At 32.8% G+C, this 26,912-nt stretch overlaps 1 protein-coding gene across 2 annotated transcripts in view; it reads right to left on the reverse strand.

The window, feature by feature from the left end:
• The window catches only part of ATM (ATM serine/threonine kinase), a 116,687-nt gene that overhangs the window by 73,414 nt on the left and 16,361 nt on the right, over window positions 1-26,912 (reverse strand). For both annotated transcript variants that reach the window (XM_033120446.1, XM_033120445.1), the window contains 21 exons: window positions 25,644-25,813; window positions 24,018-24,389; window positions 23,285-23,479; window positions 22,393-22,488; window positions 21,316-21,541; window positions 19,640-19,765; window positions 18,955-19,080; window positions 17,966-18,055; window positions 16,751-16,922; window positions 15,757-15,956; window positions 13,127-13,209; window positions 12,877-13,032; window positions 12,045-12,120; window positions 11,790-11,920; window positions 9,466-9,586; window positions 7,668-7,841; window positions 6,455-6,624; window positions 5,325-5,571; window positions 2,392-2,507; window positions 1,090-1,216; window positions 448-647 (listed from right to left, as the gene is read on the reverse strand). In XM_033120446.1, the coding sequence (XP_032976337.1) occupies window positions 448-647; window positions 1,090-1,216; window positions 2,392-2,507; window positions 5,325-5,571; window positions 6,455-6,624; window positions 7,668-7,841; window positions 9,466-9,586; window positions 11,790-11,920; window positions 12,045-12,120; window positions 12,877-13,032; window positions 13,127-13,209; window positions 15,757-15,956; window positions 16,751-16,922; window positions 17,966-18,055; window positions 18,955-19,080; window positions 19,640-19,765; window positions 21,316-21,541; window positions 22,393-22,488; window positions 23,285-23,479; window positions 24,018-24,389; window positions 25,644-25,813 (3,374 nt within the window). The remainder of the gene's footprint in view (window positions 1-447; window positions 648-1,089; window positions 1,217-2,391; window positions 2,508-5,324; window positions 5,572-6,454; window positions 6,625-7,667; window positions 7,842-9,465; window positions 9,587-11,789; window positions 11,921-12,044; window positions 12,121-12,876; window positions 13,033-13,126; window positions 13,210-15,756; window positions 15,957-16,750; window positions 16,923-17,965; window positions 18,056-18,954; window positions 19,081-19,639; window positions 19,766-21,315; window positions 21,542-22,392; window positions 22,489-23,284; window positions 23,480-24,017; window positions 24,390-25,643; window positions 25,814-26,912) is intronic.

Below are 26,912 nucleotides of genomic sequence, written 5' to 3' on the forward strand. Positions count from 1 at the left end.
TCTGATCGGAGTGGTGGAGGTATGGAATCTCGTGGAACTGACAGCTTTTAACGGGTGGGATCTGACACTATTTCTGAGTAAATAGTCAGAGTTCAGTTGAACTGTAGGACATTCACGTGGGTCTGAAGAATTCCTTGGATGTGTGTGGGGAAACCCACCCCAGGAACACACACACATTGGAATTGGTGACCAGAACTACTACTGCGGTAACGTATATTTCAGGCCATCTAAAATGAAAATATTTATTTTAAAATGTTGAAGCCCTTGAGTACTTAAGATTTCTAAAGTTGGAGAAGTAATAATCCAATTTTAAAAAAACAATAGGTAGATATATATTAAAAAGCAAAATTAGGAAGACAATACTCTGGCTTCTACCTCTTAAAAGCATATAAATTTTCAATTAAGAGTAGAAAAATACTTATATATTGGCTTAAATATATTTTTTACCTTTTGTTGAGATAATGAATTAAAGTATAAATAACATCTCGAAGAACAAAGGCCCAGGCTCCTCCTAAGCAAGTTTTTATGTCTTTCAGTAATAAGCTAACAAACAGGTGGTATATTTTAAGAATTCTGTGCTTTTTATAAACGTTGTTTGTCTCAGCTGCTTGTTCACATATGGCTAGAAGAATTTTCTGATAGGAATCCTAGAAAAATAAAGATACATTTAGTAGAAAGATGTCAAATCACATATACTCAGCAATATATAATAAATACATTTTGTATTCAAAATAATTAAACTACAGAATTTAGTTTTGGGTCTGATATCAAATGCAAAATTACTATCTTAAACATAAAAAACTTGTCAATTAATTTGTGAACTATAATAGCATATCCTCAAAAAAAAAAATCTGAGCCAATATAGGACTAAAGTCATAAAAATTCACCCCTTATATGTAACACATGTTAATTAATATTGATAAATAAAATACCAAGATATAAACTTGTATTATAAATGTGTCTTTCTTCTTATTCAGATGAATTTTCTATTTGTTTACTTTTTTCTCTTTAAGACGTAGTTACATAGATTTTCTAGCTGAAAAAGAAGGAATTCTCTCTTTAGTTATTACACTAGTAATATATACTCACAGGGCTTTTAGAAAGAATTTCTAAAATGCTTTTGAACTTGGTTTTATGGCAATTGCTGATATAGGCAAATGTAGCTTTAATCACATGTGATGGAAAATGAGGTGGATTAGGAGCAGGATCCAAATCCCTAAGAGTTATAGGGAAAAAAAGGTCATCAATTTCAGAACAAAATTATCAAGAAAAAAACAGATTTGATTAACAGACCAGTGAAATTCCAGAATGAAAATTTAGATTACAAACCCAAATTAAAAAATTATTTTTCTACTGAAAAACTAGACTTTTAATAAATTCACAAATGACATATCACAGTCTATATACATCAACCAGGTATCTAAATACATTTGCCTTCTAGGATTTAATCATTTTTAAATGATTTGCTTAAAAAACATCTCTTATAAAGTTAATGGCATTTCCACAAAGGAGCCTTAGTATCACTCCACTTCAGGCCTGAAGATCTATGCTAGTACTGTAAATGCAATATTTTAAGACAAAGCAATCAAACACTGAATCACATGAAATTATATATTTAAAAGTACTTTGGTAGATACTATTACCATTTTGTATGCCTAGCATAAAGGCATATAAAAAAGTAAAGTACGCATCAAAGCAGTTTTATAGTCAAGCTGGGAAAATATCTCTAACATTCATGTACCACCAAGTGGGTTTCACATCCAAATTAAATTGCAGTACAGTAAAAAGCTGATACCATGTTTCCCCCAAAATAAGACCTAGCCGGACAATCAGTTCTAAAGCGTCTTTTGGAGCAAAAATTAATAGAAGACTCGGTCTTATTTTACTATAAGACTGGGTATAATATAATACAATGACTGGGTCTTACATTAATTTTTGCTCCAAAATATGCATTAGAGGTGACTGTCTGGCTAGGTCTTATTTTCGGGGAAACAGGGTAGCTAAGGAGCATGATAAAGAAAAGGTATCTAGAAAGGCTAGTCATCAATAAGGAGAAGAGAACAAGAAATACCGTAATGTGTCACAAAGAAGAAAATTTCAAGAGACAACAAACAGATGGTACAATGTTCAAATACTACAGAGACTGAGAAAAAAGGTCAGTGAATTTGCAAACAGGTGGTCAACTGGAAAGAGTAGTTACTGTGGCGAGGCTATAGAAGCAGATACTGGTAATTCAATTCAAAGAAGTTATTTCTAAAGAAACAATTTTAAAAGCAGAGTACATGCCTAAAAACTAGGTATTTGAAATAGATATTTGAAGGTGTCAACCAATAAACTTCCCAAGGGACTTCTGAAATTGCAGCAAATTCTCTAAGTTTAAAATACCCATACCCTGAAAAGTCACAGAGGTCAGTGCTCTGGCTGGCACCAGAAGTTGCCGGTTCATGTAATGTCATCAGTAACTCCACCACAATCTCTGGTAAATTAGTAACGAATAAATGGTCAATCTGCAAGGATACAAAATTAAAATACATTTAAGTTTTTATGTCTGAGACCTTCAGACAGGTCAAGGGGCTCACGTTATTGCCTCATTTCCAAAATTATTCAGTGACCATAGAGGGAAACAGGTGACCAAAGTAAGATCTGCAAGACATACAGCTAAATCTACTTTTTTCTGCGATGCAGCTGACATATAAACTGAGAGGGAAGTAGGGAAATCACACCAAAGAAGACTTCCTTAACCTGACTCCAGTTTTTAACTTAGTTTAATTTTAAAGAATCATTTTAATTGACATAGGCTTCAGGTCTAACATTAAGTTCTTCAACCTAATCATGGTTCCTGCCAACCAAATTCCCCACTAATGTACACTGTTCCTCAACCTGCATTTTACTCTTATTTGGGAATGCTAGTCCACTAAGGAAACTGTAGTAGTAAGAATTTTCAGTGACTGGCAATAATCATTGCCTCCCCAAATTTCTACTTTGGTTGATATCCCAGATTCTGAGGCTAACTGCTACCTACACGCCCCATCATCAACAGCAGACTAAAATCCTCCCTCACAGGACAGACACTGTCAATCCACTTCCTGCTAAAGGTAGCCTCATAAAGGGCATAAATTCTCTAAATACAGGCGATGCCAAAAAAAATATATACGCGTGGACAGTTTCCTCAACGTTGCTCAAGAAGTAATTTGCTATAATCAGAAGTGTCTGGATAGATGCTGATGGTAACCACTGATGGTTTATTAAAGCATTTTGAGCACCTCTTGTTATTGCACGAGTCAAACGTGATATGTATTCATCTTTTGTTATGGATACACATTGAGTATTACAATTTTAATAGTTTTTTCCTTTCTTAAAATGTGTATACATTTTTTTGGCACCCTCTAATGGCACCCTCTGTATAAAGAATGGGTCTGCTACATTACACCTCAGCCACATGAAGTGAGAACTGCGTGCAAGACATAAACGTGAAATTATTTGTCCCCAAATAAAGAATTACAATTCTCTAAACTAAAAGCAAATGGCTGATATACCTGATCACAAAGAGGTTTGGAAATACTTCCTAATAACAAATACTTCTGAATGCAATAAGAAACCTAATGTAAAAATCCTCGCCTTTCCCTTGGATTTACAGACTAGTTATCCAAGTCATCATTTCCAAGCTTTCAGCCCTTTTAAAAATCCAGCCTCATTTCAAACTATATCTGCAATAATTAAAGACAAACTGGCCGAGTCTGATAAATATCAGAGGAAAAATTAATGAGTTTCCTTATACATAAGATGACAACTGACTTCATAGTTTCATGTAATTCTCTAATAAGCTAGATCTGTAATGTTTAGCTAAATTGTTCAGATGTGTACGTATAGGTGCACAATCTTATAACTAAATATTTTAGACATTCAACAAATTGATAGTTTTAGAAGACCCAAAGACTGGTAATAGTTGTGCTAACCCTTACTGACAGAAAAAAGAATCTAGAAGATTGATTCAGAGAAAGTGCATATTAGAGGAAAAAAAAAATTAACTTGCAATCACAACTAAAATTAACTCATAATGACAACTTCATGCTAAATAGAGACTGATAAGAATTTAGGTCTTTAACTAAGAAGCTAAGAAATTATTATTTAATTTTTGTCTCCATTCTTGAAACTGGCGTCTTAATCAGGTTTAATGTAATCACTTTTCCCTCCTAGACTAATTCTGACTCTTAAAAATTGCTATCTTTTGGTTTAGATACATAAAAAAGAATAGTAAGATTAGGCCTGCTCTGAAGTCTAAACTGGGAGATTGGGTGGGAGGGGGTAGAGGCAGAATGTCTCCATTACCTTTGGAGTGCCAACATTCTATGCTGTCTTTGGGAAAGCAGCTGAAAGGAGCTCCTCTGCTCACCATCTGCCTCCAGGCTACAGACTTACCAACCAGCTCTGAATGGTCAACTAAGCAACTCTATGAGACTTACTGTTCCATTACTGGGTTCGATACAGATTACTGGGCAACCAAAAAAAAGAGTCTTTCGAAGTTTATCCAATTGTAATTCTAATGTTCACCAAACTTGGTTAATCATCCCTTTTTACATTAAGAAAAAAAAATGGATTGACCATTCCTCTTTTACTTAAAAAAAGATTATGTATGTGTTTTAATATAAGTTGCCTCAAACAATTTTGGATGTATATAAATTACTATAAAAGAGAAACTGTAGATCCTTTTTTACTTGACTCCATCTTTTCTCACATAATGAGTACTCAATACATACTAGGGGGTCGGGATACATCAACAAAAATTCTACCTTCACAGTACTTATAGTAGAAAAGACAGATAAAAAACAACAAACATAATTCATAAGTAAATTATACCATATGTTAGAAGGTAGTCATGGAAAAAAGAAAGAGCAGGGTATAGAAACTTGGGATTATACTTTTCCTTGAAAAGTGAAGGGCTTAATGAGAGTGAAGATTAAGTGAGGAACATTTTCTATACATTGTTCAGTATTGCTTGAATTTAACAACCAACTAGCAGATATCATTACTGCCAATTAAAATAAATTTTAAGGAAAAAGAAATAAAATTATTCCAAAGTTATTTTTAAAAAATTTCTGATTAGAAACATCTCACTTAAAAGCCACTCGAAAGGAGAAAACACTCAATAACAAAAGGAGAAAACACTCTATAACAACAAAAAATTCATGGACTGCCTGTGCTAGCTAGATAGTGACTAGCACGTATTAAATTTAACTGCATAAATGAAGAAAGAGCCTTAAAAATTCAAAGTTACATGTCTGATCAATTAGAGGCTAAAATGTAGGTAAAAGTTGAAGTCATACCTGTTTTCCTAGTAAGTTCTCATCTTTAAGCATATCATAGACTTTGGTAGCAGTCTCTCTTTGCTGTGCCATCCCACTTTCTCCTGTACTCTCATAGGCAAAGTAAGGAAGAATATTGACAAGAATCTTTGGAAAGCAGTCTGTTAGAAGATGTTTCCAATCCTCTTGAATCTGATTAGCAATGGATTTCACCTCATCAAAACGACTTCTAATCACCAGATGTGGAATCAAAACTTTATAACAAGATCTAAAAATATAAAAGTTTAAAATGTTATACATAACTTTTCAAAGTAAAATTTTATAATATAGTTCTTAAAAAAATAAAATGCTTTAATAAACAGCAGAACATCATTTTATCTAGCTCATGACTCTAATTTTATAAATGGAAAAATTCAAATACGTAAATTCTAAAGAGTCACACTAAAAAAATAGAGATCTTTGAATATACTACCCTAATTCTATGATCAAAAAAAATAGAAACTGAATTTATTTCTTTTGCATAAGCAATTTATGCAAAACTATTGTAACATGAGATGTGAAAGCAATTTATAAATTCAAAGAATAAATGTAAATGTTATTGCCAAATGAATAAGTACTACTAAACAATTATGAACTGCCTTCCTATCATCTTAATACCTAAGCATTATTCTTGAGTTGCTTCAAACCTCTTTATTTTCAAAATTTTCTTTTCTAGAGTTAGAGTTAGAAAATACTATTAAAATATAAATAATGACTAAATAGCCTATAGTCAACCAACAGAAAAGGAAACAAAGCAGAAATAATCAGCCACTAGTAACTTATCTTTAACTTTTCATAGAGAAGATAATCAAATATTAAAGCTGAAAGGAACATTAAAGAGATTTTTGGGTAACTCCCTCACTTTACAAATTAGGAAAGCCAAGTCCCTAAGGGTGTTTACATGGCTTGCCTACTAAAGTCACAAAGTGGGTTCCTGGCACAGCTAAGACCAGATCCTAGGTCTAAGATTCTCTTCAATACAATTTCATCAAAACAAGCTGCCCTGCCTCTCACACTACACAGCCTCCCACCTCTGTGAGTATGTAGGGGTGGGACTGCCAAACATTAATATTAAATTAAACATATTTCATATGTGCCATATGTAAACCTACCTATAGAAATCCTCAACATTTGTGTAATTTAATAAAACAAAAGGAAAAGAAGATAAGCTGTATTCAGTATCTTGAAGATTTAGCCATTCCCAAACCAGATAATCCAAATGAGAAGCCATGAAGTCTTCTAAATGTCTATATCCAAAAGTTTCAGAAACTTTCTCTAAAACCTGTATAAATCAAAAAGAAGTCAATGATTTAAGAAAACATCAAAATAATAAATTATTTAAATCCTTGTTAATAGTTACTTACAGTATGATTTTAAGTATTAATTTAACTTTTCTATACCTTGATTTACTTATCTATGAAATGGGGATAATAAAAGTATCCACTTCAAGACTAAACGAGAAAAATGTATTTAATACAACCAGTACTGTGCCTGGCACGCAGCAAACCCTTAATAAACGTTAAATGAATAAAAAACAGAAAAATACATTGCAATTTTCAACAATTGATTATATTTCAAAGGAAAGTCTAAAGTAAAATAACTTCTTCTTAGTCTTAAATCCAAATGAGAAAAATACAAACACTAAATATTCCACTTACGATAAAAATTAGGTAGTGTAATTGTATAATTTTTTTAAAAAAACAAAATTTATTTTAATCCTGAGAAGTAAAAGGTTAACATGTCTAAGACTGATTACCTGTGGGTTGGCCCACTGTAGAGCTCCATGGAAACCATGCTGGAATCAGGCCAATGCACGTAAAAATCTATAATGGAAAGGCCTGAACTTCCAAACCCTAAAGCCTGAGCTGGTGGAATAGGGCAGGGACGAGCATTCTACAACTCTATGCTGCTGCAATTGCAAGGCTGGACAGACCCTGGTCTTCCTTCCCTAATCATGCAATTTAAAAGCTTCACAGCTCTAAAACTTGATTCTTGGCCCTGCTAGATATCACTGTCCTGCCCCAGAATCTACCAGGCAAAACATCCGCTACTGCTCTTTTCTCCATATGTTTCCCTCAATAAATGATCCTCCAGTTAGTTCAATGAATGTCTTGTGAAATACTCTTAAACTGAATTCATGAAATGACACAGCATACAAATAAATACACTATTTAAAAAAATTACTATTTCCCAATATTTCAAATCTAAAAAATAAAACTCTCCAAGTCTTTCTTAAGCACAACTTTAAAATTCTAGTTTAACTTTTTAAATTGTTTAAAAGTTACCCAAGGAAGATTATATTTGAAAAAATTCATCCACGAGTACCTTTTTAATGAGCTGAGGTTCTAATCCATTCTCTTTCACAGACTTGCATAGGGCGAACAAAGCCTGTTTTTCACAGACAGGGCTACAGGATAAAACCACAGCTATCATCATCAGTAAAACAGCTTTTCTATTTAAATTCTCATCCAAAAGGTCAGGGTTCTCCGCTCTGTGGGACTTCAGAAGAATTTAAAAAATAATGCAATGTAAATATTTGAATATTACAAATAAACCAATCAGGCTAAAATCAAAGTACACTATGATAACATTTAAGCAGCCAGTGAACAGTTTTAAATCCTACAGTGATAGAGCTAAGAGTAGGGATTTTGATATAAAATAATCAAAGGTTCTAGAGTGAGAAAGACTGCTTTTGATATTATGGAAAGAATTATCAAACATTTCAATGAGGTACAAAACACTTTAAACAAAAAAAAGAAATTGCAAGAAGGTGACAGATTAAAAGCTCCTCAACTACCAAGTATACCTCATGTTTATTATCACTGTAACAATATAGAGCTCTTTATACTTTTTAAAATATCATATATTATCAAAAGGAACAATAAAACCATGACCTAGATAGAACGATATATGCTTCGAGTTTAACGCTCAATCATTACAATATCCCAGCAGTTGTGTACATTTTTTTGATTAGCTATACTTGATATAAGCTTCCCTTCACATTTAAAAAAACCGGTACTCTTTGATCCTAGTTCTGTTTTCGGGTACAAGAAAAAGGACCTAATTCCTTCACTGACATGTTTAAAAACAGCAATGAGGTTTCCACTAAGTCAATTCCTTTACCTATTCCTTATAGGACATAGACCTACAGAATCTCTAACATCTTAGTTAAAAATCTACTTTTTAGTCAGAACCAAACTGAATATACTAGCCGCCCTATAAAAATGTACAGATCAAATTCTTTTTATCAACTCATTCATGACAGTATGCTTCTATTGATGGTATCCAAAACAGAATTTGCTTTTTTGAATAACTACTACAATGTTGATTCACATTAACATTGTATTAACCACCTTACATATTTTCAAGATTGTGCTTTCAACATGTAAAATTTCTTAGGTCTTTTTCTAAATGAATTGCTGTCAGGTCAATAGTTTCCCTTTTTGCAAATGACAAGCTGATTTTAAAATGTATAATATACATTATTTCTATTAATTTTATATTATTCACACTCATCTTTCCATTCTATTGAAATCTTTACTAAATTCATTCTTTCATACAACTATCCTTTTCAGTCATATGCTATCACAGAATAGTCATTTGATTAACCACCTTACATACTTTTTACTAATAAATCAATGCCTAAGTAAATGAATAAATTTTAACATTAAGATAAGTTTTGTCATTTTAAGAAACAAACATTTTACAGAGAAATATGAAAATCACAAGGTTCACTAAAGAACACCAAGATAATTTGAACTGCCCTATTAGAACATTTTTCTCAATTCATTTCTTCCTATTGTCACTTGTTCTCTGAATTAGCTTTTATTCAGATCTCACAAAAGTTTTTAATAAAAAAGCAATTTATACACCTATAAAAACTGAGTATATTGTTTTTCCCACAAAAATGCTACATATCAGTTGAACCAAAGGGAACTGCCATTATCTGACCAATTCTGACCTATAAATAAAGCAATTTCAATCAATTAATATAGTTGTTTTAGTCTAATTTCACACTGTAAACTATTAAATATAAACTGTCTTAGGTCAAACTTGGTAAAGTCATATATAGTATGTTTATAGAAAGCATATGATAATAGCAAATATGCATTACTAAAATTACCACTTCTCTCATTCCTTCCTGAGCTTTCAAGTATGCATTTTCAAAAGCTGTTTGTTGAAGCTTCAAAGGAAGTGCTTTCAATAACGTAGAAGAACCTGCTTGTTTCAGATCCTGAAATAATCTTTTAAAAAAAAAAAAAGCAAAAAGTGAAATCATTTACCTTAAATTTGTACTTTCAAAACATATTATGATATTGTAAGACAAAAATAAGTCACTGTGAGAAATACTAACAAACTAGGTCGTCTTTAAAAAAACTAAAAAAATCTGAAAAACTGCTTAATATTAGGGTCTTTAACATATACTCCATTTTCTCCCAGAATCAAAAAGGATCTCAAAAGATCTTTTAGCTTATCGCCCCAACATGAATAGCCCTGAACTCAAACTAGTCAGAAAACAAAAACTGTCCTCTGGTCAAATGCCAATGATTAACAGAAGAAGCTACAGACTCCTATGTCAGCCTGATCTAATATTTAATCACCCTGAAAGTGAATAGCTTAATGTCTTGATGTTCCATTTAAATTGTCTTTTATGTGATGGAGAACAGTTGTTCAGTGCCTTCTGCAAAATATCCTAGCATATTTAAGGACAACTCTTTAATCAATCTTGTCTTTTACGCCTTTTTAGTAACAAAACTTTTATACTTTTTGGTGTCCCTTTGATTCCCCCCGTTTCTCTAATCTCTTTTAAAATCACCCAGTATTAGATATCTAGCAAGTAAACAAAAAAATCAACAAATACTATGTTCATGCCATTCCTGAATTTATACATTTTTGAATCTTAAGGTATGTTCAATGAACCACTACACTGCCTTATTACATTCAACTTATCCTCTCTAACCCCATCTTTTTTTAAAAGTTCTTTTTAAAAAAACGTGTTTTTTTCTAAAGTATAGTTAGCATCCAATATTACATTAGTTTCAGGGGTACAACATAGTAACATAGTGATTTGACATTATATACCTTATGATGAGAATACCACAAAAAGCCTAGCAACCACCTGTCACCATACACACTTATTACAATAATTGAGTATACAAAATTATTACAACTCAATAACTGACTATATTCCCTTAGCTGTACACTATAGCTCTGTGGCTTACTGATTTTATAAATGGAGGTTGGTACCTCTTATTCCCCTTCAACTTTTGTACCCATTTCCCGCCCCCGCCCCGTGGCAGCCATCAGTTTTTTCTCTGAGTGTAACCCCAGATCTTTCACTTTAGTATATATTTTCTAACCTTTAAGGACTTGAAATAAAGCCACATTCATTAGCAACCCTTACAATACACTATGATGTTACTGAAAAGAGTCCCAAACCTGAGTTGTTAGACACAGTTCTGATTTATGAAAACATTGTCAGCATATTCAAACTTCGAACACATTAGATTATCTTACACATACATTTGTGTGACTGCTAGAGCAATTTTTTTTACAGTGATCTGTAATTATTGGTCACTTACATTTGAATAGTAAAGTTACTCAAATGATTTTCAGCTTTGTTGTTTTTAAAGTACAACGTAATTTTTTTCAAATATACATGGATTTTACAAATTATTAAACACCTACCAAATACCAAGTATGTTTTAGGCGCTAAATATATAGCAATGAACAGAACAGACAAAAACTAATATCTTCTAGGAGCTTATATCCTAGGTAAATATGTTAAAATATAATAAAGTGATAAATAGTAGAGAGAGAAAAAAAAACAGTGGTGCTTTATTCACAGGGAGGACTAAGGTGGAAAGGTACAGGTAGGTTACAATTCAGAGCTTTAAAATCAATTTGATAACCAGATAAACATGTAGTCTTTAAGAAATTAGTATTTGCTTCTTCAGGTACTCAAACAGAAAACAGATCCCTATGATACAATCATTCTAGTGCCTAATTATATGTTCACTTGAATAAATATAATTAGCACAATGTAAAATGTACTAATTTTCATTTTACAAACTCATATAAAAACACAGTAATATCCAAATACTGTATCTCCCATAAGTGGTAGTAGACACACCTCATTCAACACAATCATTTACTAGCTGTATGGCACTGAGCAAGTTACTTTATCTCTCTAAGCCAAAGAAAATTGGAAAAAGTAATAGTATCTAAGTGATAAGAGCTGTTAGAATTAAGAGAAAACCTAACGGTCAGGCAAATAGTGTATGCTTAATAAGTAAGAGCTATTTTATTTTTTCAATTTATTTTTAATTATAATTGACAAAGAATGTCAGCTATTTTTAATATCACAACTAGCAACCTATGACTGTGCTAGACATTGCATTGATATCTGTAGTATTACAGACACTTCATAAATATTTGACTAAGTACCTATTGATCGACTCTGCAGCCAACATGCGAACTTGGTGATCATTGTCAGCAAGAAATTGTGGAAATGCTTCATTTACAGGCAAGTCTTGACTCTTTACACTAAGAATAGCCCATTTGGAATAAGGATCAGCCTATGGGAAAAGAACAACTGAGGTTAAACATGAAATACTAAAAATCACCCATTAACAAACAGAAAAAAAGTCTGCTTTAAAAATTTATGCAGACTTTACCAATACTTAATGTGGAGTAACTCACCTCAAGCAAAGTTTTAAGGCATTTTACTAGTGCCATTCTTACAGAGAATGTGCATTTCCCCTCCTTTGTTAAGTGCCTGAAATAAAGTGTTTCAATATCAAATAAGTATGCCAACTAAAGCAGTCAAAAAAAAAAATCACTGCACATTATGGTTAGTTACTTCTAAAATTTCTTCCCACGCTACATTTAATTCTCATTCTGTGGTATATGCCAATATTCCCACCTTCAAAAAATTCCAGCTGAAAGAAATGCTTGAAAAAGGAGTTCATGTCAATGTGTATTATTAGGTTTATATCATTATGCCTCATTTTATCATACTTCAGCTAACCACGTTATAGTAAACTTGCTTTAAAGGGAAAACATATATATATATATATATATATATATACATATATATATATATATACACACACACACACATACACACACATATATATATTCCTCTATAAGTGTCATGGTGTTATCTCACACTGTGACTGTATGTATGAAATAACCAGATAGTGCCAAGGTGAATTTGTTCATTTTAGGAACATGAACAACTCAATTGATTTAGACTTGCTGCACTTTGCTTTATTCACCACACACGTCAAACTACTGCTACAAAATTTTTAGGGAAATATACTAAACAAACTTTAGAAAGCCAAGCCTTAAGAAAACCATAATGTAAGTCTTTAAGCAATTAAGGAAGGAAACACAAATTACATTCTACTATGAAAATATATAGTTACATTTAAGGATTAGAAGAGATCACTAAAGTAGAAATGCAAAGTTTGCATCTGTGTCAGAAATAGCAGAAGAAAAATTAGAACTTCACAGAATAGTCTGTACCTACCAAAATGCTCCAATCACTGTTAGAAACTGTCCTTGAGCATCACTTGTGTTCTCAGCATCCGTACTGCCTTGACATAAGTTTGTCACTATATGAAGGGCATGGTTTAAAATTGTTTTACAAACATCTTGGTCACGGCGATACAATGAACACACATTGCTGTGGTGGAAAAAGTTTAATTTTATAAGCACAACAAAATACATCTGTTAGTTTATAAATTTAATGTGAACATAACATGCTCTTAATTCCTTACGATAGTGGTTTTAGAAGTTCAACAACATCTTCCATTGGCAAAGGATGTTCTTCTCCAGGAAGCTCCTTTAAAAGCACTAGATACTAAGATAATTGGGGTGGGGGGGGTGGGGAGGGAGAGTGGGCGGGGAGGAGAAATCAGTTTTTTCTTGTATCATTTACTTAAACAAGTATATATGTAACCATAAATTTATATAGACACATGCATGCACGCATGCACACACACACACACACACACACACACAATAAATTTTTTAAAGAAGCAGTATATTAACAAAAACAAAAAAAGTGTTTGAAGTCAAACAGAGCTAGAGTCAAATCCCAGCACAACTTATTACTTGTATGGCTATAAAAAAGTTGTGTTGTCTTCTGAGCCTCTGTATTCTCGCCTGTAAAATTGGGATATAGCACTTACCTAGCCAGATTACTGTGAGGATCAAAGGAGGTGAATGTAAAGATCTAGCATTTATTGTAAGAATTCAATAAATAATAGTTACCACTGTTGGGGTTAAGAGCCTGGGCAAAAATCTGAAATTATATTATGTCTCCACCTTGCCAAAGTAATGCTTGGGGATAGGACTTCAATGTTTAAAAACTATTCTACTAATAAATTTTGGAAAGCAGAAATAATCACGGGTAAGGCAGAAGTCAAATACCCTGGCCTACTTCCTATAAGGCAAGCTGGTAAGGTTCTTTCTGGTACTATGACATTTCTGAGAGCTGCTAAATAATTTTCTGGCTGTAGTAAGAAATCAGAAGACGTTTTTCCTATCATCTATATATAGAAAAATGTTTCTTACTCGTTCTCAGATACAAAAAAAACATTAAATTGGATCATTTGAAATATTTGCCATGAAAGTCATGTGTTACTGAGTATCTTGAAGTACCTTTAAACATTAAAGCCTCAAAAAAAAGCACACAGCCCTCCCCATTGGTAAGGACTAGAGACTGGACTAGAGTGCTTGTCAGAATTCAAACCAGGGGACCAAACAGGACCCAACCAAGCACATTTACCGGAGCCAGGGGCTCGACCAGCATGTTCGCCACAGCTAGAACATGACCAGGAATTCTACCAGGCACTCAACCTGCATGTTTTCAAGGGGTTCTAATTAGGGAATCACCTGGCATGTTTCCCGAAACTTGGAAAATCACGTTTGCCTATTTGCTGGGACTAGAGAAATGACCATGGACTCACCCAGCATACTTGCTGGGCCAGGGGCTCTCCTCGCATGTTCACCAGTGCTAGGGCTACGGGATGGCTCACATGGTCAGGAGATTAGTTACATATCAGAATACTGAGTAAACAAGGTAGTGTACTGAAGTTAAGTGGGAAGCCAGGTTTCTTACTGATGGAAAAGGAAGTTACAAATACAGAGAAATAAATAAATAAATCCTGTGATGTTGGCTTGGAATTGGAGATACCTATCAGTAGATGGATAGGTTAATGGAGGTAGAGCAGTGGAGGGATTACTTTTGTAATAGTCTCAACCAAAGTCTAAATCTAAATCTAATCATGAGGAAACATGAGACAAACCCAAAGTGAGGGATTCCCTAGAACAAGTGGCTATATACTGTGTTTCCCCGAAAATAAGAACGGGTCTCATTAATTTCTGCTCCGAAAGACGCATTAGGGCTTATGTTCAGGGTATGTCATCCTGAAAAATCATGCTAGGGCTTATTTTCTGGTTAGATCTTATTTTCTGAGAAACACAGTACTATTACCGTGTTTCCCCGAAAATAAGACCTAGCCGGACAATCAGCTCTAATGCATCTTTCGGAACAAAAATTAATATAAGGCCCGGTCTTTTTTTACTATAAGACCAGGTATAATATAATATAATATAATACCAGGTCTTATATTAATTTTTGCACCAAAAGACGCATTAGAGCTGATTGACCGGCTAGGTCTTATTTTCAGAGAAACACGGTAATATTTTAAAAAATGAAAGTCATGAAAGATAAGGAAAGACTAAGGAATTGTTCCAAACTGAAAGAGACTGAACAGACCTGAAAACTAAATGCAATACTACAATGTTATATTCCTGATTATACTGTAGTTATATAGGAAAGTATTATTGTTTTAGGACACAGACACTGAAGTAGAAGGGGCATCACATCTACACTTAATCTCAAAATGATTCAGAAAAAAAGATGTGTATGTGTGCATGTGTATGCAGAGAGAATAAGGCAAATGTGATAAAATGTTAACTGCAGGAGCTTATGGAGGGAATCTTCTTATAGTACTGTAACTTTACTGTCACTGAAATTGCATCAATTTAAAGAAAGTAAACTAAGATCAGGGCAAGATTCAGACTCCAACTTCAATATTATGTAAATAGTATTTTTACATTCAGAACCTGTGTTTCTTGGCCTAGTTTAAAGCAATTTATAATAATTAATTATACCTAAAGATAATAAATCTATCCAAATTCCATCCAAGTTTTAATGTTTCAGTGTCCACTTCAATTTATTTCACAGCACATAAAAGAAGTATATTTTATTACTAGTCTCAGATTCATTTCTCAAGGAAGCACTTTCAAGTTTTCAAAGGTACTACGTGATTCTCATGTCAGTCCATTACATTTACAATATCAGACGAAGTGAAGAGCTGCTTCATTTCACTTAACTCACCGTGTGTAGGTGCAGAGATTTAGTAGGGTCCAGCATGCTAGAATCAATTAACATTAACAATTTCCTCCGAATATCTGCTGCTCTAAATGACACAGTATTGGTCTGAGCAGTAGTTACACACATACACAGGAACTTGACCATGTCTAAGAAAAGTAGATCTTGCTTTGACAGATGTTCTTCAGCTAAAGGACTCATGGCACCTAAAAATAGAAAGCACTTATTAAAACTTAGAGAGGAACACAACAATCACATACAGTGAATATTAACTCAAAGATTTTCCCCTCTATCAAAAACAAAAAATAAAAGATAAAAGTGAGTATGGAAAACAATTATGGTGAAACTGATTACACACTACAAGCTTCAAAATTCTTCATAAAAGGTTACCCAAGGATTCTATCACCAAGAAACAATCTATGGAAAAATCCATACACATAAACAATCACTGCAATGCTGTTAAATTGTAGGGAAATAGGAATCTACATTTCTGACTGTAAAAAATGGTCAAGTAAATTGTGGCGTATATGCTATTGGGATATTATAAAGCCATTACAAAGTATGATTATCAATACAAATAGCTAAATGAAAAAAATGCTTATAAGTAACAGTAAAACAAATATAAAAAGGCATTTTGATATTGATGCTGCTTACAATTTTCAAAGGGTCTACAGAGAAATAATGGAAAAGGTTGACAGTGATTATGGGTTAGGGTTAAGGTTAAGGGCATTACGGGTGCTTTCTCACTCTGCTGCTTTCTATTTGCCAAATAATCTATTATATGATTTTCTTTAGTAATTATTCTAAAACTTTCCTATGAAGAATAGAAAACTAATAAATTCAATGAAAAATCAGAGACTTTAAAGTGTGTATAAAAGAACGATCCTAATAGACTATACTAAAAGGAAGTGAGCATAAAATTGGAATCTATGAAGCCTCTTGCAATGCCAAATCAATAGGAAGAGGTCAAAGAAATCCCAAACAGTAAATATATTTTTACCTATAGTAAGCTGGCTCTCTCCAGATTCATTTGCATCACTAACACTACCAGCAGGGTAATCGCTAAAAAGGCTCCTGAGCGACTGATTCTCCATCTCCATTAGACTTTCATCAGTTTCATCTTTCTTTGACTCTACTTCTCCACAGTCAAGTGGCTTTTTGATAAAAGATACCTTCAAAGGAAAAAAGAAAGATGTGTTTTCAAGTTGGCTCTTTCAGAAGGATGTTGTAGTTAAAATTCACCTAATCACATAATTCAAGATCCATGTGTATGAACACTGCAGTATTTCTATTAAATGTCCAGTAATAGGAAAATAGATATAGAAATTGCAGTATATCTATATAACAGAGTAATATGCAAGCTTTACAAATGATTTCTTACACTAAGATGTTTTATACTACTTAAAATTGTGGGAAAAGTATAAATTGGTATGGCTATTTTGGAGAACGATGACTATATCCATCGAAAGTAAAATTCGTATTCTTTCTGAACAAGTAATTTTATTTCTGTAATTTATTTTACATCCTTCATCGGCACAAATACAAGTAGACAAAAATACAAGAAACTTTACCGCAGAACTCTTTGTACCAACAAAACAAAGAAACTACTTAAAATGTTAATTAAGATCCGATGGGCTAAAAATAGTGAAATACCATGCTACTACAAAAAAAAAGTAAAGTATATCACTATGTAGCAACATTAAAAATAACCAAGACTTATTATTAAATGAAAATAATCAAGTTACAAAATATTTTTGCACTCATTAGATATTTCAATTATCTACGATGTGTGCCAGGTACTATTCCAGACAAAAAACTATGTTTGGTAGAAGCCCATTTGTATGGAAGGAAAATAAATGCCATGATGAGAATATGTTGCTTGTGTGGCAAGGTTTTTGTTTTTATTTTTAAGGATAGAGAATTATTTTGAAGTCTGGTACACTGTTACACAGAAGTAGGTATGAGCCTGGATGATTAGTACCTAATCATTCAGTCTGTTAGTATTTATTAAGAAACTAAAAGCCAGGTACTATGCTAGGTATTGATATTAAGAAACATTCAAATATATTTCCCCCAACCAAATACTTTAATTTCCACATTTGAAAAAACATAAGATGCCATATATTGTGAGATGCATCCTTAAGAGAGATTTCAAAGAAAAAAAAAGCATCTTAGAATCAACAAAATATGGTAGTAAAACAGGAAGCATACTTACTAAATTTCTACAAATATCTGCAATATCATTCACTAGCTTTGATGTTAACAATCGTAGGAAAAAGCCAGATGCAATCTTATTTGGAGTGTGCTGTCATTAAGACAAACAAAACACCACATAAACAAAGAAATAAAAACAATTATTCTTGGCAGACAATATTTTCTCTATCTTGAATGAAATGTAGATTTTCCTTTACACTGGAAATTCTCTATCATAAAGAGCATAAAGAGTTATAAATTATTTCAAAAATACTAACATCTTTTCTTAGAATAATAATAACTGTAGCACATATATTTCATTGTGTAAAATCAACATTAAAGTAAAATACTAGCTAATGACCTAAACGTAAGCAAGCAATAATTGTAGCTTAGAGTTTATTCTTCCACTTTTCTCTTTCCGCACTTATAACAAAACATAGAAAAACACGTTACAAAACCAAAAATACATGCTGGTCATATTGATATATGGACATGTACTTAATATTAGCTTTCAAAAATGTATGCAATTATCAGCACACTGGCCTGGCTCAGCTGCCCCTCAGGCCTGATCCAAAACAAACACTACACATAGTAGCACTCTTTCTACTAAATGTTATGTAAGACTCTCTTGGCAAAAAAAGAGTAATGTACGTGCTGGAATTGTTTATCTTTGTGGCTGCTCACTAGCACTTGTATAGTGGTATGTACATCACATAGCTAACAGTCAACAAATTTTTATTAAATGAATGAAAATATCCTGGGAATAAAAGAGTCACCTCTATAGTATATAAAAATGGTAAGGTAATCTCAGAAACCTTCTTTAAATGATGGAATTAGTTTCATGAGGAACTCAGATTACCTACTGCTTTATTCTGAATACTACCTTTTATTTACCATTCAATTTAATTTTAAATTAGTGTAAAAACTTATGAATGGACCAAACAAACAAAAACACCAACTGGTTATTAACCCCCAGGTAGGCTATACTGTCAAGTAGGAAGAACATCTTACCTTAGTACAGTTACATAAACAACTTGTACATAGATGCATCATGTTTCTCAATGAAACAATTCTAGATTCCTCATTTGTCTTATCTTTAAACAGAGTGATACTTTCTCCTGCACATTGCATCAGAGACTATTAAGAATAAAAGGAAAAATCCAAATTCCAGTTAAAATTACAGTTTAATGATTGCTTTATAAAGTTTTAAAGGTAAAATTAAGTGCTTTAAGAAGTTATACTTAATTTATAGTACAATTAAAAATTATGAACAATTTTTTTTAAAACGTCAAATCTTATACCCTGTTCTTACAAATCACACAACTGACAGAGTGGTAGCTAGAGATGAAAATAAGTTTCATGTTTAGGGCCTACATGATTAACACTCTTAGTCAAGGATTCTTTAGGATAATTGATCACAGGAAAAACTTTTAAAAGTACAGATAAAAATCAGTATTTTTGATTATAAGATTAAATTTTAATGTGATATTATTTCAATTACTATATTTATAGTTGGCTTAAAATAATTTCAAATCTTAAGGAAGGACACATAGTATCATTTCTTCTCAGACTGCATAAATGAAAGAGAAAGCGTTAACCTACATAAAAATTTATTTTCCAAACAAATGTGCCAATTTTCCCAAGAATACATTTCATTCAAATTAATCCAGAATTTGATTTGCATAAATTCTCCTACCTTAGCTTTCTGGAATAATTCTGATTTATACGCTTCCTCTTCAGTGATTACACCCACATAACAATAGCAACCAAGAACACCCACCAAAAGACTTGAACACCGGACAAGCGTTTCTGTATCTGTAGTCTTAAAGTAAAACACAAATAATACATATATATATATATATAGCTTATAAATAATTTTGAGTACACCATGATTATCTCTTTTAAGTACAAATTTTATGTATGTATTAAGAAACAAAAGGTCAGTTACTTGAGTGAACAGTGGCATAATTCTGATCATCTCGAAAAAAACATCTAAGAGATCCCTGCAGAAGTGTGATAACCAGGATTCTCAAGAAAAATAGCAGAAGTATCACCTAATGGCCAAGTAAGATATCTCCTCTTAAACTGACACAGCATACTGCACACATGACCCTTAAGTATCTGAGGTAGGAAGGAAAGAAAAAAACTGATCGGAAATAAAGGTCTCTGACTTTAAAACATAAGTGGAAATTAGATTCATAGAGAGCTTCTGAAGAACAAGAAGCTAGACTTATTCAGCTCTTTAGACTCCACAGACTGGCACAAATATTTTTGCAAGTAGATATCACTTAGCCCATTTTACAGAATTATGTTAAAAATTTGAAAAGATTACACAGAAAAACAATTTCAGATTTTTTGTTCCTATATTGTAGGAAATGGCATTTTGGGGGAAAACAGAAGACACTTACTTTGTAATGAAAGTGGTTACAACCGTAATTGAGAAGAATGTCAGTAATTAAGGGTAAGGCAGATGAAACAGGCACACTGTCCCTTTTCCGGTTCTTCGGCTCACTATCCCTAGCTACTGAATTCACTCGTTTTAGGTTTTATTTTATTCAACAAAGATTTTACCATCTACCATGTAACAAGGCACTATGGTAGATACAAAGATACACATATATGTTTGCATATATATCCTTTAAGGAACTTATAGCATGGTTTAAGAGATATTTGTGTATAAAAGATATACACAAATTCAGTACAAAGAAGACGCTGTCACTTAAAAATAGAAACATTAAGTACTATTAAAAATTAAAAGATGAATTATTATGGCTGAGATGATTTAAGAAAGGCTTTAGCAAGGATTTTGACATGTTGATGATTTGAACATATAGAATAGGTAGAAAACATGAGGGTTTTGGCAAGAGAGTAACACACATGAAGAGAATTTTAAGACGAGAAAGAAAATGATATGAGAAAATTACTAGATGACCTCTAAAACATGAGTGACTGCTAGTTCATTTATTACATTTATTAATCACTCATCCTTCTAAGCACCCCCAAAATATATTAGATCGGTTTCAATTATGTCCTTTTCTGTTACTGTAACATCACCCTCCACTGTATTGAGAAGTTCTTTTTCATCAAACATTCACTATGCTCAAAACCATTATTATTTTCCGCTAATCCACCCCAATAATTCTACTGCTTTAGTGTCTACCAGAATTCTTGGTACAAAAAAAATATCAAATTATTATTCATTAGTTTTCATTTTTCATTGTGTTTTCCCTACTTACAGACATGTACTGTTGTTCATTGCCTTTAAAAGTAAGTTTCTCACCATCCATAGAGCCTTTCCTGCCCATTTCTGCTTCCTAAAAGTCTACCAAAGTAGAATTAAATACAGGCTTTAGTTCTTTTTGAAAACCTCACCTCAGATGAGTCGTTATTTAGACACTGTTCTGACAATCCCAGAAGATAGCGATCCAGCAATTCCTTGAGATTTTGGTGGACAGAAAAGCCTATACTGGATTGGTGCTTTTCTATAGCACATTCTTTCACAACGGTTAAAAAATCCATTTTGTCAAAAGTAGTCTGAAGAAATAGTTCTTCAACTGCTGAGAATGAAGGCTCTTCTTTATCTTTTTGGTGTTGCTCACTTCAAGAAAGTTAAGATCTTTAATTCATAATCAAACTACCTAATACTTCACCTTCATATAGCAGCAATATTTTACAAATGAAAATATTAACTTAGCATCTACATTATTCAAAGACTGTTTATACAATTAATGGATTATTTCTTTACATGCTCTCTTCTTTGGACTTTACTATATCAAACTTCATTATTCAGCAGCAAATTTTACTAATAGATGGACAAAAGAAACACCAGTTACAATCTCAAAGGCAAATTCAGGAAGTATTAAAAACAACACCAGAGATAGCACATTATCTGAAAACATTTCCCTTTTTTAATCTTTACTTCTCCAAAATGTAGCATTTTTTTCATCTTATGCTCTCTTGAAGATTAGAAATCTTCACACCAGTGAGTCATTTTCAGTCATAGTGATAAACATAAGCCTTTGAGTCAATCAACTAAAATGAGGAGTTTAGATTTATTTTTGTTTTCCCTTTCCTGAATTATCATTAGTTTTTAAAGCTAACAGTCAGATTTTATTTAACGTATAAAAATAGGTCATCCCTTTAAAGAACTCATTTCACATAATTTTTATGTTAATTCCCCATCATAATCATTCCACTTTTTCCATTAGCAAATGTCACATGTCATACTATAAAGGATTAAAAAATAGTAAACTAGATCTAAATTTATAGAACATAAATTGCAGTCATTGAATTAAAGAAACTTTCCCCTGGTTAACAGTTGTGATTTTTTTAAATTGACCAATTTAGTTCATAATTTTTAGATGCAGCTACTACTACTCTGCTAAAATTATCATCTTTGTAATTAGAACTATATCTTAAAATAACACAGAACTCTATTAGATAACATACCATTCTGGGACACTCTGGAAAAAATTCATCACAGCTTTAGAGTTTTTCATAGTGAGACTCACAAGAATTTTCTCCAGTGCAAGATGAGGAAAATTACTATAAAGGAAAATAAAAATCTTCACTTAAAAGACGAAAAGTCATTTAAAATATTTTTTAAACTTAAATATCCATGTTTGGCTTTAATACTGCCTTCTAAAATTTGGATCCAAAATTAAAATTGCTTTCGTCTATAGAGAATTTTTTAACATCTGAAAGAATTTAAGGGGTATACATTTTATGTTACTACTGTTTTCAGCACTGCCTAGAAGCACAATCATGTCCAATTTTTACAGCTCATTTCTGAAATAAAATCATTATGAAATTAAAGTGAAAGCACTAGGATCCAGGTGTTTGTCCTCCAATCATCCAATTCGAATTACTGATTATGGAAAGGTTAAGTGGGCAAGCCACTCCTCATCCCAGTGCTGAAGTCCTATTTTGTCTTTTTCTCATTTCTTCCCTCCACTGATTTACACATTTCACCCAGAAGATACTCGCGTTATGATTTCAGGATACACCGGAGTTGGATATATGTTCAGGTGGACCTATTTACAGAAGATCACAAAGGAACACATAAGTGCTCAAAGAGTTACATACATGTTCTTCATGAACATTCCCTTTATTCTCATTGTCTAGACAGAGAGACAAGAGCAGAGCAAAAGTTCCTGAACAAAGATCCAGGCACAAAAACACAGACACTAAAAATAAAGGGACTATTTACTATCTAGAGCTGGCTCTGTGAAATCCTTCATTATCAGTGTGAAATAAAGCTATCTAGTATCAAATAAGTAATAGAGTACACATTACAAAACAAACCCTCCAAAACAGCAGCATGTGAATAAATTCAAATCACCTGTAAAGAATTGGAGGCAGCTCTGTTCTGTCTTCAAAGTCATCTTCTAACTGATAGAGTAAGAGCCATTTCATTATCAATTCCTTTAAAGAAAAACTTCTATTTACTTCACATATATTCTGCTCCATTCCCATTTTTACAGTTTCTGGAACTACACATACGGTCAATGCCAAAGTCAAACAGCATACTGCAGGACTGTAATAAAGCAAGAGGATTAACGTGAAAAGTAACCTCTTTGAGGGGCAGAGATCTCATCCACCTTGTTTACCACAGTGCCGGCAATACCTAGGACAGTGCCTGGCACATGGTGACACATACAAAGTTCTGTTGACTTAATGAACACAAAGTAAAAAGTCTGATTGCATTTAAGCAAATTCTTAGTTAGAACTGTCTTAAACAGTATTCTGTATTACTAAAAATATAAGGTTTATAAATATTGATCAAACAAGTAATGCATTGTCAAATTACAGACAAAAAAATTTAAACAATTCTTTAAAACTTGCCTCAGTAAACTCTCCACATTTGAAACTAAATTTACATTTATTTATTTATTCTTCCTGGACAAACAAGAGCATCTGAAATAGCATTTAACAATCTTCAACTGAAGTTACAAACTCCAAAAATGGGGAAAGAGATAGCTACACCGACCCACCCACCAAACCACCCACCCACCCACCCACACACACACAAAGATAACAACTGTAAAAACTGATACAATGCATAGTCAACTTACCATGAAGGTTTGCAGGCTGACCCAGTAAATAACTTCCAGAATTCTCTGTCAACCTCAACTAAATGCCCTTGAATTATGGCTCCAAGTAAGCCAAAGTTTTCAGCTTGTATTTGTTCAGAACTTATACTGCGAAAGATAACAGACCAAATTTTTATCCAGAGTTTCAATAAATCTGACTTTTGTGAGCTTTCTAGGTTCGACTTCTTGCCTTGACACAATGCAAATTCTGTAAGGCATCGTAACACATATGGTGTGCGTTCCCCACGTCGTTGTTGAGGAAGAAGCTGGTATAGTATCATCAATAACGGTGACAGCTCACAGTTAGGTAAATTTGCAGGATATTTTGATATTAATTGGGTTGCAATCTGTAACCTAAAAAAAGTATAATTAATTAGAAAAGTATTCAATTCCATTGACAAGCTGAAAGAAAATAAACATATAAACAGAGTACCCTTACAATATCCTAATTACAGTGTCACCATCGCCATTTTCCATACTCCTGTCACAGTACACTGGCTCTTAGTTTTTATTAGGCCCTACTTCCTAAAGTGGCAAGATGATTGACAACTTTTTGGCTAGCTGGATAAGCTATCATATTTCCATTACACAAAAACCTTAAAGAATAACTAAATTAGCAATGTTTTATTTCTGATTTATTGCACCCATGTCCTAAAAGTGCCTTTTCTTGGCATTAATTCAGTTGATTCAGTATTTGCTGTGAGTTCTCTAGAATGTTTGCTACTCAGGAATAGGAACTTTAACTTATTCATCTCTATATCCCTAATGCTTGGCACACAGCAGGTGTTCAACAAATAACTCTTGACTAAATGGACAAATTAAACAATCTGAAATAGGCACCCTCAACTACAAAAAAAAAAAAAAAACCACAAGCTTAAGCAATTGGTATCTAAATCAATACGTTTTCCCCTTACAGCTCAATTATATTTAACCACTCTATCAACGTGATAAACATCAAAACACTAATCACAAAATCTACAAATTTCCAACTGTCCTTAGGCAAGCTGCTTAATCTTTCTTCGTTTCAGTTATCCTTTTAGTAAAGCAAACAGGCTGAACTAGATAGATTCTGAAGATTCCTATCAGACCAAATATTTTGATTTCACGGAATTCCACAACTTATTTAATTAAATAATTGTGAATGCTACATGAAACTAAAGAACATAGCAAATAAGAAAAGATAACCTTTTATCATGGCGTAAGGTCCAAATTATTCTGCGACTTCTGAATGCTATCTTTAATTTCGTCCTTATCTAATTCTATTGGAAGGTGCTATATATGCGAATCTCTTTGTGTTGAGGTACACAACTCAGTGAATTCCATAAGGCACACACTCATGATCACCCACCAGGCAGCCATTCTCACTTCTTCCTTGTTATGGCAATATGCTTAAGAGAGGTGACCCTGTTCCTGGCCCTAACAGATGAGACATGATGGTTGAAATCAATGTATACTGCAAATCACGTTCCCCTTTGTCAGTGAATTGTTTGGGATCAGCCATATGACCTAGTTCTGCCCAATTAGATTAAAGGATTCTACTGGAGGTCTTGTGAGAACAACTAAATGAAACAAAAATGACACCGAAAGAGAAACAAAGTAACACTGTACCAAGGCACGAGTTCAAAATCATTCTGTGATTTCTGAAGATGATCTTTTATTACGTCCCAGCCTAATTCTATTTTCCTCTTTTTGCGTGGTACACTATTATCACTAAATTCTCTTTGTGTGGTAGTGTAAGACTGAGAAATCTCCAAAGATCTGGTATCTTCATTAAAAACCTGTAAAATAAAAAAAGGAAAACCTGGTTGTTTTTTTTTAACATTGCTTGTTTTCTAATAGTCCATTAAGAAAAAATGTTTCTCCTCAAATGAAGATACAGGGAAGTCATAAAGCAAGAGTAATAAATTATAGAAATATATAAATACGATAATGTAGTAACAAACATTTTGCATGAGTGCAATGTTGCTCTCTAGAAAGCAAATATTACCAAGTAAAGTTTTAGTTTTATTTCCTAATATTTCCTAATATTTACTAAGAGCACCAAGATACCTAAAAGTAAAACAAAAACCTCTATTTTCAAAGGAATTAAATCAAATTTAGCATTAAGAAAATATGTGACAGATGAAATTATCTAGAATGTTAATCAAAACCCTGGAAAAAAAGTTTTATTTAAGAAACATTAAGCCATCAACTGAAGAATGGGTAAACAAAACGTAACATGTCCATACAATAGGATAGTATTCAGCGATTAAAAAGGAATAAAACACTGATTCATGGTATAACATGAATAAACCTTGAAAACATTATGCTAAGTGAAAGGCAGACATAAAAGGCCACATACTGTATGATTCCAATTATACGAAATGTTCAAAACAGGCAAAAATCCATAGAGACAGAGTAGCTTAGTGGTTGGCTGCTAGGGACTGGAAGAAGTGGGGAAGTAGGACTGACTGCTAATAGGTACAAAGTTTGTTTTGGGGCTGATGGAAATGTTCTAGAATTATTATAAATAGTGGCGATGGGTACACATGTTGAAAATACTAAAAACGACTGAATGATATATTTTAAAATAGTGAATTTCATGCTATGTGATTTCTAACTCAGTAGAACAAAAAGAAGAAACTTAGGGTTAAACTTACTTCCTATAGATAATCTTTCAAGAATGGAAAAGTTCATCATCAGTTTTCACTATGCTAATATATGCAGAAGAGTTATCTTTTAAGTCAGAAGGGCAATTCTAAATACTTACAGTGTCTTGAAAGGAGTAGTCACATGTACAGAGTAATTTTACAGATTTTTTTTTTTTTATCAGAGCACAGGTTTTACAAGCCCAGTATGAGAAAAATCAACAGGAAATTTCAAAATGTAACAAGACCC

The sequence above is a fragment of the Rhinolophus ferrumequinum genome, chromosome 11, assembly GCF_004115265.2.
Source record: "Rhinolophus ferrumequinum isolate MPI-CBG mRhiFer1 chromosome 11, mRhiFer1_v1.p, whole genome shotgun sequence".
Lineage (NCBI taxonomy): Eukaryota > Metazoa > Chordata > Mammalia > Chiroptera > Rhinolophidae > Rhinolophus > Rhinolophus ferrumequinum.